The 15,013-nt window shown below is 41.6% G+C and overlaps 1 protein-coding gene across 1 annotated transcript; it reads right to left on the bottom strand.

Annotated features, from left to right (window-relative positions):
- Positions 1 to 14,162: 14,162 nt before the first annotated feature.
- On the bottom strand, positions 14,163 to 14,800 carry TICAM2 (toll like receptor adaptor molecule 2). The gene has a single exon (XM_018559856.1). The coding sequence runs from the start codon at positions 14,793 to 14,795 to the stop codon at positions 14,163 to 14,165; it is 633 nt and encodes a 210-aa protein (XP_018415358.1). The 5' UTR covers positions 14,796 to 14,800.
- Positions 14,801 to 15,013: the final 213 nt, after the last annotated feature.

Below are 15,013 nucleotides of genomic sequence, written 5' to 3'. Positions count from 1 at the left end.
GGATACATTAAGGAAGCCGGGTGGTGTGTAATGACTGGTTAGCCGGGAAGCCGGGTGGTGAGTCATTACCCTCCCCCCCCGACTTCCCGGTGTCCACCAGGTGTCGAGGAAGGATGGAGCCAGTTTTCTGGACAATCAGGAAGCCAGGGGGCGGGTAATGACTCGGCGCCCAGCTTCCTGATTGGTCAGTTTCCAGGCCAATCAGGAAGCCGGGCGGCGTGTAATGATTCGCCACCCAGCTTCCTGATATCAGAAGTTCCAGTATCGGGATAAGCATCAGGAGCATTTGGGCGAGTACTCACCCAAATACTTGGTATCGGCACCCTAAAATGTATAATTCATAAACTGGTTACTGAAATGTGCACCTCCTATATGTGGATTGTACTCATGAATCGAGAGAGTTTTTTTTTAAACCAGACAGCAGAATTCGTTAAATGTTCAAGAGCAGCTGTTGTTAAAGTGTTTAAAGACTGGACTGTCAGCCGAAAATCTGGGTCTGAACGTGCGAATTGTGGCCGTCAGCGACTAGTCAATGTTAGGGCAGAACGGAGAGTGGCAAGACTGGTACAAGACAACAGAAGGGCAACAGTGCAGTGTCAGATTCCTCGCATCACCTTTCAACATCTCGTGGAAGTCATCTTGTGGCCCAACAATGTACTGATCTGGCCACTCAGTGTATATTTTGCGGCCAAATTGGGATAACTTATTTTATATTTGGTACATGTTCTCAGTTACAATACATAACTTATTTTTTTTTTATTGTTGCTTACACAATACACGCTCTATAGTTCCCTTTCCCTGTACTGAGTTTTGGTCTGGGATGCAAGTAGAGCTGGGCAGGTTAATGCTAATATAATTATCCTGCCTGTACTCTGTTGGCAAATGTAATTATCAGTTCTAAACAAGATTTGAACACTGTCTTAACAAAGGGTTAAAGATCTGGACGCATTGTGTGTAAAGGTGCCCATACACTTTGCGATTATCATTCGATTTCTGAACGAAGTCGGGTTTTCGTACCATAATCGGCCGGTTGATGGGAAGTCAACGATCACAATTACTGTACAACTGACCAAATTTCATCTATCGGGCAGGCTAGAAAACTTTTTTCGAATCGTACGAAAATCGATGGATTAGTGATGTTTTCGTACAAAATAAATCAGAACATGAACACTGCACATGCACAAACAAAAATCCGTTCTGCGGATTGACAAAATTTGGTCAGATAGTAGTGTCTGTGCATGATGAGGCAGTCATGCTGAAATCGGCCGACGGTTTGATGAAAGCACGACAAAAATCGAATGATAATTGTAAGGTGGATGGGCACCTATCACGTACCTAGTATGGAGACCGAAGGTTGAGGAGGCTTCTCTTGCACCTCGTGTCTTGTGGCCTTTGATGTTGGGGACAAAGGCCAGGCAGACAAGGAGTTGCACGAGTGCTTTGGGAAAATCCAGTATTCGTAGTCACAACAAGCCAGGGTCAAATAGCTAGGAGATCCGATGCAGTACAGAATGGAGCAGGCAGAAGGAAAATCCAGAAAACAGTCCGAGGTCAAAAAGGCAGGCAGCAAGCGGGGATGGTCGGCAAAACAGAAACGAGTCAAAATCCATGGAGTTCAGAAGTAAACAGGACCAGGCAAAACAGGATTCAAGGAACACACACAAGCTGGAAAGACAAACCAGCAACTAACGGCCGTGTGAGCTGGGTTTAAATAGGGCATGGAATCTATCAAGCACGTCATTTCCGGTGCGGCATTTGGCGCGTCTTTCCGCGCCATATGCGCGTCACTTCCGGTGCGCCCTTTGGCACGTCATTCCGTTGGCAGGACGCGTACTGCGCATGCGCGGGTTTGTTCTTCTCTGCGCATGCGCGGTGCGGGACCTTTGCTGACAGTACCTTTAATGAGAGGAAGCTCAGAGTGTCCCTAGTATTTCTATGGGGACAGACAGAGTTTCATGTCACTTGGAAATTGAGAGAGAAGCTTGGTAAGACCTGTTACACAGACAAATCTAAAAGGTATAAAATATGTTTTCAAGTATTTTTCGGTATGCTGTGTGAACAGGAACACATAAAGATATAGTGGGGTTTTCTCAGATTATACTGCAAAAGTGGAAATACACTTTAAACATTCTGTTTATCTCCATGTCAGTGCCAAAGGTTCCTTACTGTGCAGACTAACTCACTCCCCCCTTTTCAGCTTTGTGTTGACATGTGTTTGAGGATAACCTTTGCATTGTACCACAAGCTACTGTTTGCTTGAGAAAACGGTGTTTGAATAGTGATCCAGGGGAATATTAATTGTCCACATAGAGGTGGTAGCCCTGATGAAATAAAGGTAATATAAAGTCCCAAACTATACTTCATTTGCTAACCATATAAAAGGGGAATTGAGGGGGCTCCAGCTGGATACCTCTCCCTTTATAAACACGGAAATCAATAATGTAGCCTGCACCTCTCTCACACAGTGTGTACAACTTCACCCAATACATGGCATGTTTACTGGGAACATACTGCTTTATAGTAAGTCTGCCTGTGAAGAAGTTGATAGACTCATCAATACAAATTGTTTTTCCGGGGTGTATACATTTCTGAATTTTTTTGGAGAAGAAATTGATGAGCAGCCTAATTTTATGCAGCATATTATATGTGGGGTCACTTGTGGGAGGACATAGAGAATTGTCACTGAAATGCAACAATCTCACTATTGTTTGATATTGTGTCCTGGACATGACTGAAGAATATAAGGGCATGTAATGGATTGGGTGTGTGGACTAAGTTAATTTTTTTCGTGATTTCCAAGTTTAGATTCAGGCCGAGAAATGTTTTAGTCATAGGCTTCCACTGAAATGGTCTGTATAAAAGGAATCTGGATTACTGGCAGTGAACTGTTGGGTGTAAAGTTACATTGCTCTGCAATTAAATCAAATTGCTCTGAAAAATAGTGTGAAAAACAATAAAAAAACATTGAATGGGTGTAAAATTATTAGCTTCCACCTTAGTATCTGGTTGGGATGTAAATGGGGGGGGAGGGGGGGAGCTGACAGACACTGATGAAGTAGAGGGTATCCACAAAGGATTTGAAACTGCCTCTGGTACACTAGTACGGGCTGGATTTTAGGACTGTGTTGCCCTCATTCTTTGTGGCTGATGTTGCAACACCCTACTGCTGGTGCTTGCCCAGAATAGTGACTATAGTAGCAGGGAGGGCTAGTTGGTACCAGCCCCAGTGCGTTCCAGCCCAATTATGCGCAGGAACGCACTGGATCGCATCCCGGCCGGCTCACCTCCGTTCTGGGGCAGGAGGGGTCATGGCTGTGCATTGAAGTCAATGACGATGTGAGAATGCTGCCATCCAGCACCAGTGCCAACCAGTACCAGATTAAAAAAGTACAGCCACCACAAAACAAAGTACAAAAAAGTACCATAGTGAGGAGGCTTTTAACCTTCCTGGCAGTAATCCCGAGTGGGGCTCGGGGGTAAATTTTCCGTACCAATGAGGACATTCATTCAGGACTGGACAGATCCCAGGAGCCAGGTAGGCAATTTTCTCTTTAGTGGTTATCAAAGCTGGTTCCTACAAAAATTGGACAGACTGGCTCCTGAGTTCCATATTAATTTGCCTACTCCTGCATTTAATTATTTTATGAGATATGGTGTTGCCATAGCTATATTTTCTGTTATATGTGCAATTATAGATTTAATGCACTACATAATGCTTTGGGATAAGATTTCCCACTTTGTGTAAGGCTGAAAATACACATTATATTAGTAAAATTGGACCTGGTACTGGAAAGCCAAAAATGAAACAATAAAAAAGGTCAAATTAAATTAAAAGCGCGACAGCATGGCTTTTACTGACTTCTAAGCTAGAAGCAAATACCTAACTCTTAATTAGTTTTACTTAGAGTTAACACAGCTCCACCATCACGGATTGGACTATGGACTTAGTAATGCAATGGACTCAGGATTTATTAATGCCCTGGACTCTGGACTTGGTAATGCACTGGACTCTAGACTTAGTAATGCACTGAACTCAGGACTTAATAACACACTGGACTTAGTAACGCAGTGGACTCTGGACTTAGTAACGCACTGGACTCTAGACTTAGTAACGCACTGAACTCAGGACATAGTAACGCACTGGTCTCAGGACTTAATAACACACTGGACTTAGTAACGCATTGGACTCTGGGTTTAGTAATGCACTGGACTCAGGACTTAGTAACTCACTGGACTAAGGGCATAGTAACACACTGGACTTAGTAATGCACAGGACTTAGTAATGCACTGGACTCTGGACCCACCTAAGATCCTGCTGAGCCCACCTGAGACCCCACACAGCCCGCTAGAGAGTAACCCTGCAGAGCACACCATACATCCTGCACAGCCCATCTGAGATTCTCTATGGTGGGCTATGCAGCGCCTATGGTGGGGTCCCTTTCCCTGCACATGCAGCTCCTTACCTGTTGGTGCTGGGGCCCAGCCTCTCCCGCAGCCAAACTGGGGCTTCTGGGGCCCAGCCTCTTACGCTGCCGCAACATCACTGCTGGGACCTGGCCTCTTTTCGCTGCCGAACCGGCGCTGCTGGGGCCCAGCCTCTTCTTCCACCGACATTGGACTGGCGCTGCTGGGCCCCCCCCCCCTTTTTAGAAAGTATATAAAATTGTTTCATATAACTACTATGTTGCGCTAGGCTCAAGTGTGTCCTTTAAATGTATCCTTTGTATTTGATAAAAAATCTACAAATGTGTCCTTCTGATGTGATTCATCTCAGCATATGTTCCGTGTCCAGGCAAAAAATTCTAAGTGATCACAACTATAACAAAACGAAAAACTGATGTATACAAGAATGATAAAAAATGTCCACACTCAGGGTGGAAGAAACAGCGAAAAGTCAATCAATATTAGCAGGCAACGACAAATAAACCATAATCTTCTGATCCTTCTGTTTCTGTTATCCTTATTATGCTCAATGTTACACTCACCAGATGCCTGCGGGACTTCGCATTCATAATCAGGTACAAATTTTGAACAAGTCCCTCCGGCTCTTCTCCTCTGTTCGTCTATGGACTCCTCCATCGGGATCCAACTCCCCTATCACCGATCTTATTTCCAATCTCCAGTTGTTGTTGAGTAATATCCACTCACAGGATTCAGATGAAACAAAAAAGAGCAGCTCCCATTGTGCATTATATTAAAAGAAGTTTTTTAATAGTGTTAAAAGTTGCACTTACAAACAATTGGCACAAAAACAGCTTTGCAATGCTCCAGGCACGAGAACCAGCAATAGACTCCTCCCTTGCGCAGCCTTTATTGTTAACAACATAGAAACATTTTTGTTTATACCAAAGTAGTGGAAGCATTCTCAGCTGTGCTGAGCTTTATTTCTCCTAAGTACATAGGACCCAGAGGGAAGTACATAGTACCTTGTTCTAGTGTTTTCTGATAACTGACGAAAAGCATATATCTGGTAACTCAAGTCTCTCAAACATTTATATTATTTAAATTTTCCATATACAAGGATTATGGATTATAATTTTAAATATTTACATACAAAAAGCTTTTCTGATTCAGCAGATATCCACATGCAGTATGTAATATCAATATGTGTTAAAAGTGTCATATAAAGAGACTTTATATATGATAATACTACGGATAAGTTAAGTTTAGAAAAAAAAACATAATTGGCCTTCCTACCCTCCTCATTACTTCCTTTATACAAATGCAGACTTTGGATGGAAACTAAGCTGAAAACATTAATAAACAATTAGATTTTTTAAAAACTATATCTAAAAACGTAAAAAGTTCTATTCAAATGATTTAAACAAATCTCTTAAATCTCTTAATGTAACATGGGCATTTCCACTGAACTTTAATAAAATGGGGGCATTTACAGTGACCTCTGTTGTAAAAGGGGTTATATTAGGCAGCCATGTCCTATCCAATGGCCACAAATGTACATGGGGTTTTTATGGGGAGGGGGATGTCTATTGATGATTAATGCGGAAGCAGTATAATAGGTGTAATGCCTATTATGTTCATTACTGTAATCCCTTTACTGTGAATAATATACAATAAGGGCCTATTCACATTACTACATTGCGGTAACACCATTATCCGCTTTGGTGCCATTCATTTTGAATAGCATCCAAAAGCACCTCCTTAACACATGTGTGCTGTGAAATAAATTGCACCTGCGCTATCCTTTCCTTCATTGAGGTGTGTTGCAGCCCATTTATTTTGGAGAGGCTGCCTAATGGAGTGTGCCGCAACATGCCTGAATGCATTGAAAGCACATGCATTGTAGCGCAGTACAATATAAAAGCTCCCTAAATGATGTCTTGTTTCCCATTTAGTAAGATTCCCCTCATATCACTGGAAAAGGACGAGCAGGTTATTTTTCACTGGCATTTATCGTCATTATTTAGCAGATTAGTGTCACATTATTTACCCACTGCATTCGCCTATTCTCTCCAACTTCACTGAGGATTGCTGTTATATACCGGCCACCGGGACCAGTATCTCGCTTTCTGGATGACTTCTCTGCCTGGCTACCCTACTTTCTCTCCTCGGAAATACCCACTATCATTCTTGGTGACTTTAATATTGCCACTAACATTAATACCCCAGCCTCTGCTCAATTTCTTAACCTAACCTCTTCTTTTGATCTAACACAATGGTCAAACACTCCTACTCACTCTGATGGTAACATACTAGATCTTGTTTTCTCCCACCTATGCACTACTTGCAACCTCTCCAACACCCCTTTCCCCCTCTCAGACCACAACCTTATCAGTTTCACCCTCACCCTGTCCCCAACACTGACCCCCCCTACACGTCACACTGTCACCCGGAGAAACCTTCGCCACCTTTAAGCCCTCAGGGACAGGGCCCTCCTTAGCATTGTGTCTTGAGTTGTATTGTAATTATAATATCTTCCCTATGTTGTAAAGCTCTGCGCAAACTGTTGGCACTATATAAATACTGTATAATAATATAATAATAATAATTATTATTTTATATGACTCCGTTTTGAAATGTTTCATGTCAAATGACATTGTTTTTAAAAAATGTGTAATTATTACTTTTCCAAACTTTCATAATTGGAATTCTGTTTTACAACGTTTGTCTGAGTGACTCCACCTTCAGTTCCAGACATTCAAGATTGCACAATAGGCTATTGCTCTTATGGGCTCTATGTATTTCTAAATGAGTTCTTCTTAGGTGAAAAGGGAGGAATGGCACTTTGACTGACATGCCCTTACATTTACTATAAAAATGTATTGTTTGGAACCTGTTGTAATCTGCTCTCTTAGAAATAGAAAAAGAAAATAAAACAGTATAACTATATAATATAAATATTTTTATAAAACAGTACGACTTGCTTTAAGTATATGGGTAGAAGGCTCAAGCCTTTTTAAGAGGCTTTTTAGGCCCCGCCTTCATCAGGCAATGCAGGGCGCAGTCCCTCTGTCTACACACATTTAGCTGTCTCTCCAAACACATATTCTACTTTAAGGTGAATAGTGCAAACTGTACGGAAACATATCTCTGAGGTTATTCCAGACCAGGCCGCAGTTTGGCCATCCCTGATTGAAAGTAACATTTAAATCAAGACTTGGCTTGTTATACTGTAGGTCTTGCATACATTAACAGCAAAGGTTTATTAAAATAAATAACATCTTATATCTCCACAACCTTAAAGTGACACTAAACTCAGGAGTTAAATCTTAAAAATGCATTTAAGTGCCTTAACTATTAACAAAATTGTATCTTATTTGTGTATCACACAGCTGTAGATCCTCAAATCATCTCTGAATTGGTGCTGACACTGTCTTTCCTTCTGGAGGGTGGCTACTTTTGTTCCCCATGGTCCCTGTTTGTGTTGTAAAGTAGCTGCTGCTCCAAACACACTCTTGTGATGGGACTACACTCTCATGCTTAGTTTACTAATTTGTATAATCTCATCTATGTTTTTTCCTATGTAAAGTAAATAATTATATATGTTCATGGCGGAGGCCATATTTTCTTATTATATCAGCAGGTTCTGCTTTGCAGGGCTACACAATTATTATTTTTATTATTATTATACAGGATTTATACAGCACCAACAGTTTGCACAGCGCTTTACAATATCAGGAAGACATTACAATCACAATACAATTCAAGGCAAGATGGTAAAGAGGGCCCTCCCCCTGAGGGGTTACAATCTAAAAGGGGTTCTACAATGGTTCTACATTACTGCTCCCTTTCGCCATGCAAGTCTGTGGGTGGGATGACTCATTGAAAAAATGCACTGCCAATGTAACTGATATCTTGTCTCAAGACTTATTAAGCTAAGTGATTGTGGTGGCTAAACTACCCCGTCTCTCTGATTATTCTACAAATCCCTACATTTAATAAAATAACAAAATTGGGGAAGAGCAGGCATGTAAAAATGAAGGTCACAGCAAAAGTACTTTAATCACTGCAATAATGTCCCAAAGTATGTGCTCATGGAATGTAAATACTTCCCCTTTTTACATTATGAAGAGCCCAATCCAGTTGAGGGGCTCACTGTCAGTCATTGGCTTCAGCAATAGCAATTATAGGTCAGTGTGGGAATGTGTCACTGATAAGGTTGTGAATTATTGCTTCAGTAGTCAAGAGCTTCAAAGCTTAGTAAAAAGTGCTACTTTTAAAGGGGTGATTTACTGTCATTCTCAGTAGTCTGTAGAGGTCATGCTCATAGAGAGCCAGGGGAGCCCTGAATCAGCTAAGCAGCTACTTTCAGCTCAGACAACCTAAGACATGTTCACTTGATCTGGAAGGAGATTACAGTGGGCCTCTTGTAAAAACTTGTCTCTAAATAGGAAGGGTTAGAAGCTCTCTCAGTTGAATATTGCTAGTTGTGCCTCCATTGGAAAGCCCTCATGCGTAAGATTGGTGCCAAAATAATGCATATGTCTGTGAAGGTTCTCATTCATCCAGGTCATGGTATATCTGTAGCAAATAAGTCAAGGTAACTGGACTTGCTGTATTTTTCTTGAAGACGTTTCACAGGTCATCCAACCAGCTTTCTCCATTCAGAAATGAATGGAGAAAGCTGGTTGGATGACCAGTGAAACATCTTCATGAAAAATACTGCAAGTCCAGTTGCCTTGACTTATTTTTTCAGATACAAAATAATGCAGTATCAAAACGCTAGAAGAACCTGCACTGAAATATATGTATTTATATTAAACAACGTGTGCAATATGAAGGCTGCCATTACCAACCTTCTCTTCAAAATACTAGTTGTCTAGGTGTCACAGGTCTCAAAACTTACTAAAACAGGAAGTGTGTGGGGAACTCAAGAGAAAAGCATATGATTTACACACTTGTTCTTGGTTAGTGACTCAGAAGGCATTGAAAGCAGAAGAAAGGCGTGAAAGTCGGGCAACTAGCATCTTCAGGAGGAAAAGTAAGTAGTGACAAACTCAATATTTCTCTCAGTGTAAAAATCTTCTCACTAAAGCAGAAGGAGGTCTTTATTGTAAGGACAAGGCAGACTATGGAATCCTCTGCAAAACAAAGTTGCAATGTCCAGAAATATGAGTGAATTTCAATGTGGTTTGGATGTCTTTCTTTTAGAAATGTCACCAGTGTATTTAGTAGGATTTAACTGCTAACAAATAAGGAAAGTATTTTCCCCTTGGTGAGGATAAATTGGCAGCTGTAGCAAGCACTGGTTTATTAATTTACTTTCTTCTTAACCAACAGTGATATACTTGGTTCCCTACATGTATGGGAGCACATGACCTTTTACCCTTCCTGCCATGATGCAGCACTTGGTGCATGGGCAAAACAGGCCTGAGGGTCAGCAGATAGGGGCAGGGAAGGTACTTAGCCCTTTGTAAACTCTTTGCAGCTTATGCAGGTCTCTTCTACTTTGCTTTATGGAAACAGTCTCTGGAGGAGCAAACAGAAGTAGTAAATGGGAAGGGGGGTGCTAATAAACTGGACCAAACATCAGATATATTTTTTATGTTATCTACATGCATGCTAAGTAACATGTAAGTGTAACACTTACCAGTTAATTAAATCACAGTACTGCCTCTTATAATGCCTAATTTTCTTTTATGAGAAGTATGGAGTCATCTTTGTTCAGGCATTTTCCAAGGTCAGCATCTTCGTGGACTAAGATACTGGCTCAGAGATGGTGCAGTCATGTAAATCCTGCTATCTGTGAACTTCTTGGCTGTATTCACAAATGTCTGATGCAGACCAGCCCACTGCAGCAGTCTTTTACTTTGTGACCTCCTGCAAATTTACAATGTGAAGTCTAATCACTGCTAGAGAGGAGACTGAGGAAATGTTTTCCCCTGTCTGCAGCAAACTGATGATATCATCTCAGCTTAGGCATAGTGAATGCTTTAGTTTGAAATCAATTATACGTCATTTTTTATATTCCCAACTTGGCTTAAATTTTACATGAATCCCTTTCTGTCAGCCCTTTAAGAGCGTCTTGAGGCTGGAGACATTTCCTGAACTTCCAGAGCATGTGATTGGCTTTCACAGTGATCCCTTGATCAGGAGCCAGTTGTTGGCTTCCGATCACAGGATCACTGCAATTCTGTTTGACCAGGAGCTGACGGGGACAGTGCTCCCAGCACAAAGGTACATGTATATGTGGCAGCACGGTAACGGCCCACCTCCTGGCTTATGTGTACAGTTGGTGCGAATGGGTTAAAAAATCCTATTGTTCTACCTGTTAAAATGAAAATCCTATTGTTTGCTCAAAACTACATGATACCTCCATACATGTCAGCTGAATACATAATATCTGCATTAGATTCATTGTATGGAACATAAAGGGCAAGGAGTATTACTGAGCTGCTTAAAGGCTTCTGTTAGGCCAATCACAACTAATGAAGAGGAAAGCTGCACCATATTTTTAGATGTCTAGAAATAGTCATGGGCTACAGCTTGGGCTGGGAACACCTTGTGCAGGCCTGGTGAGCAAAGGAAAAAAACAAAACACAAACTGCCAAGCAACCAGCAGAACATAAGCTGAATATTTGGAACTGTGACAAACATAGAAGATTAGCCACAGTGGATATTGCCAAATTTCTACAGACTTTGTAGGTTACAATATTAATAATAAACACATCAGCAGTAAGAATAGAATGGCTAATACTAAATATTAGCAAATTCACCTTATCAAGGCCTGGACACATAAAGAGAGATTCATGGGAAACATTGCCTGCCTGCATACTATGTGCCATTTTCATAACCAATTACAGTAGCAGTAGGTGTCTAATTAACAAACTAGTGTGCCCTGTAGGTGGCAGGTGCCTAAAGTGAGTTACAATTAAAACGTATTGCTTAGGGTTACAATTGTAATCAAAATAATTCAACCTTTATTGAAAATCAGGTTTATTCTCAAAATTTACCGACTTTCAGCTGTTTGCAATGAACAAATCAAACAAAAGCAATTGAAAGCAACTTTTAATAACTTCTCCGGTCTCAAAATTATTCAACCCCTTCATGTGAAACATCTTCAGTGCCTAGTAGGACACCCTTTTGTTGTTATGACGTGCTGCAAACGAGATGCATAGCCAGACACCAGCTTCTGGCAGTGTTTCTGAGGACTCTTAGCTCATTCCTCATGAGCAATGGCTTCCTGTCCTGTAAACACAACATGAAATGAGAGTGTCGCACTGGTCCCCTTAAGGCCCCGTTCACATTGAGCGATTCGCAAATCTCGCGTTTGTCACGCAAAATGCAAATCGCACGATATAGCGCGATTTGTCGCGCAAATGCTTGCATCAAAAACCATTGAATCGCGACAAATCCGCTCCAAAAAGGGTCCTGCTGTAGCGACACACGACCCGCAACAGCAGGACCCTTTGCCCCATTGCAAAGCATTGAAGAGCGATATCGCGCTGTAAATAGCCGCGATATCGCGGGAATTACCGCCCGATAAATCGCTCAATGTGAACGGGGCCTAAGAGTTGCTGAATTGTACAAGCCTGCCTTTCTATTGAGGATTTGCACTAGAGTTGCACCCAGACACTAACTAACCCAACTAACTTCCACTTTCTCAATCTTCTGATAGGCCAGACGGACAGCTAATTTTAAGTGTCTTTAGCCCTTCTCACAGGCTAGTTCTGTACCTTTAAGCCGAGACTGGCAACTGACTAATCAGGACTCTTCTTCAGCTTCCTTCCCCAGGCAGCAGGTCTGAGCAGCATGAACTGCACTTCTCTCTGGAGATTTTTCCTTTGGCAGCAGGCCTGGGAGGCAAGGACCTCTGAACTACAGACTGGATCCTTCACACACACATATTCTCAAGGCAAAGCCTGGGAGGGAAGGATCCTTCTAGAAGATCTGTCTAAATATTTATCCCCTTCCCTACTTTATCTACATCACTGGTATGAACCACTCAGTGATTGGCCCGGATGAAATAAATATTCATAACCTACAACATTTTTTTCTTCCCCACATCCAATCGGTATCCAAATCCTGCCGCCTTCACCTTCGTAACATCTCAAAAATACGCCCCTTCCTCACCAATGACACCGCAAAATCTACTCATACACTCCCTTGTTATCTCTCGTCTTGACTATTGTAACTCCCTCCTCATTGGCCTTCCACTACACAGGATATCCCCCCTGCAGTCTATCATGAATGCAGCTGCCAGACTCATTCACCTTACCAACCGCTCAGTGTCTGCATCCCCCCTCTGCCAATCCCTCCACTTGCTTCCACTCGCCCAGAGGATAAAATTCAAAATATTAACAGTCACCTATAAAGCCATCCACAACTCCGCCCCCGGATATATCTCAGACCTTGTCTCAAAGTATCACCCTAACCGTCCCCTCCACTCATCCATTGACCTCCTGCTTTCCAGCTCCCTTGTCCACTCCTCCCATACTCGCCTCCAGGACTTCTCTAGAGTCTCTCCCATCCTCTGGAACTCTTTACCCCAACCTGTCCGTCTATCTCCCACCTTGACTGCCTTTAGGCGTTCCCTAAAGACTCATCTCTTCAGGGAAGCCTATCCCACCTCAACCTAACCACTGAACCTTCACATTTTTACATAATTCATTCCCACAGCTACCTCATGTATCATTTCCCCCTCCTCTTTTAGATTGTAAGCCCTCAGGGGCAGGGCCCTCCTTACCATCTTGTCTTGAATTGTATTGTAACTGTAATGTCTTCCTTATATTGTAAAGCGCTGCGCAAACTGTTGGCGCTATATAAATACTATGTAATAATAATAATAATTTTATCTTTTTGCTCTATCCACTAGAGAACACACCCAAGCAGCAAGCAGAAGAAAACAATGTCCTGAGCTTAGGGAAGCTCAGCATACCCAGATAAGATAAACAGACAGAGCTTAGGCTGGTTATAACCCAGCTAAAAACACTAAATTAAGACTAGGACCACTACAGTTAAAGGCAGGAAGAGGAAATTGCTTCAAAGTGAATGTAATACCCTCTTAGCACTGGCGGAGCTAGGGAACAAAGGGCCCTGGTGCAAGATTTTTTTTGCCCCCCCCCCCTACACCCCCAAAAACAGCGCTCTCCTTTCGCACCGCCTGCACCGGCGGTAGTTCCGCCAACTGCCTCTTAGACAGTTGTTTGTCACTGGAACAAGTATCACCACTGGAAGTTTACCTCTCTATTTCTGTTTTGGTGATAACTAAGAAATGTTGGGTTTTTAAATCTAGTGATCCCAGGGGTCACCAGGACAAATAGAGAGAGTATATCTTCCTAGTGGGGACACAATAAAAACCTCATAGAGGTTTCGACCTCTCACCACTCTAAAAAAAGTGTGCCTATGCATACACTTTAAAAAGGTTCCACGAAATTTCAGAGAACAAATTGGTTCATGTGCTGGCCTCAGTGCACTTCCAGAAATATTGGAAAGGAGACCTAGTAACATGGCTACTGTGTATGCAACCAAATAATCTTGTAAGATGGAAAAATATAAGCACCAAGAGGCATTTCAAGCAATTCAATGCAAGAAAATAGACCATGTGGAATAGTCACAATACATTATACAATTTAAACATTACAATTTATTAGAAGCTACTAACAGTTTGCTGGAATAGAGTATATCTATCAAAGACAGAGGTTTTATCTTGTCTTTTTGTCTGTACAACAGCCTATAAAATCTATATCATATGTTATATTTTATATTTCTCTTTGTTCCATGCTCTCTTTTTCAGCCTTCCATGTTGCATAATGCCTCTGATATACGGACTCCTGGAAGGTTCTTTCCACTAGCCAATTGAACTCTGGACTCTTTTCTTCCAAGGCGTTAAAGAGATTTATTGGAAAGGGTGTCTTGTCTCTTGGCAGGTAATTGTCTCTCGGTCTCACTGGGATCACAGTATTATATTTATGGTACATTTGAATGGAATTGATTAACGTGGCATGCGACTGGAACTCACACCAAGTCTCTTTGAGGAAGTTCTCAGTGAGTAGTATAATAGTCCAGGCTGATCCATTCACTGCATTGTCCAGTGTTTTTAATATATGCTGGCCTGCAGGCATTTCTGCAAATATAAGTCCTGGCTTGATGTGGAAAGTGTCTTGCAGCAAATCCTTCATTCTTATAGCCTCATGTATATCTGTTTCAGCATGAAGAATTACAAATTTATAAAACACTTCTTCATTATCTTCATAGAGTTCATGTGAAGAACACATTTGTGGTGTGACTGAATTGTCTTTTGAGGGGCATGTAGGTTCTTCCTTACTGATCTGAATTTCATCTGTTCTGCCAGCATCTACTGGAGGTTTCCTTCGCCGATTAATGTTTCCCATTGTGTTATTTCATTGTCAGCTTTTAATATGTACTAAAATAAATAGAGGGAAGTTTACTTACTTTATGGAATCAGATGTAGACAAGCTAAAAGAATGTGCAATAACACAGAAAAGCACAGACAATACATTGCAATACATAGGGTAAATATTAGATCACATTAGATGCCGTAGGTGTATTAGACAGCTCTATTTAATGTGCAGAGTGATGTAATAACAGG

Source organism: Nanorana parkeri, unplaced genomic scaffold, assembly GCF_000935625.1.
Source record: "Nanorana parkeri isolate BGI_ZX_2015 unplaced genomic scaffold, ASM93562v1 scaffold417, whole genome shotgun sequence".
NCBI classification, from domain to species: Eukaryota; Metazoa; Chordata; class Amphibia; order Anura; family Dicroglossidae; genus Nanorana; species Nanorana parkeri.
The sequence above is the reverse complement of the archived record's forward strand: the minus strand, read 5'-3'. Positions and strand labels throughout refer to the sequence as shown.

Coding starts and splice junctions, on each gene's coding strand:
- TICAM2 (XM_018559856.1), bottom strand. CDS start 14,795: ATGGGAAACATTAATCGGCGAAGGAAACCTCCAGTAGATGCTGGCAGA.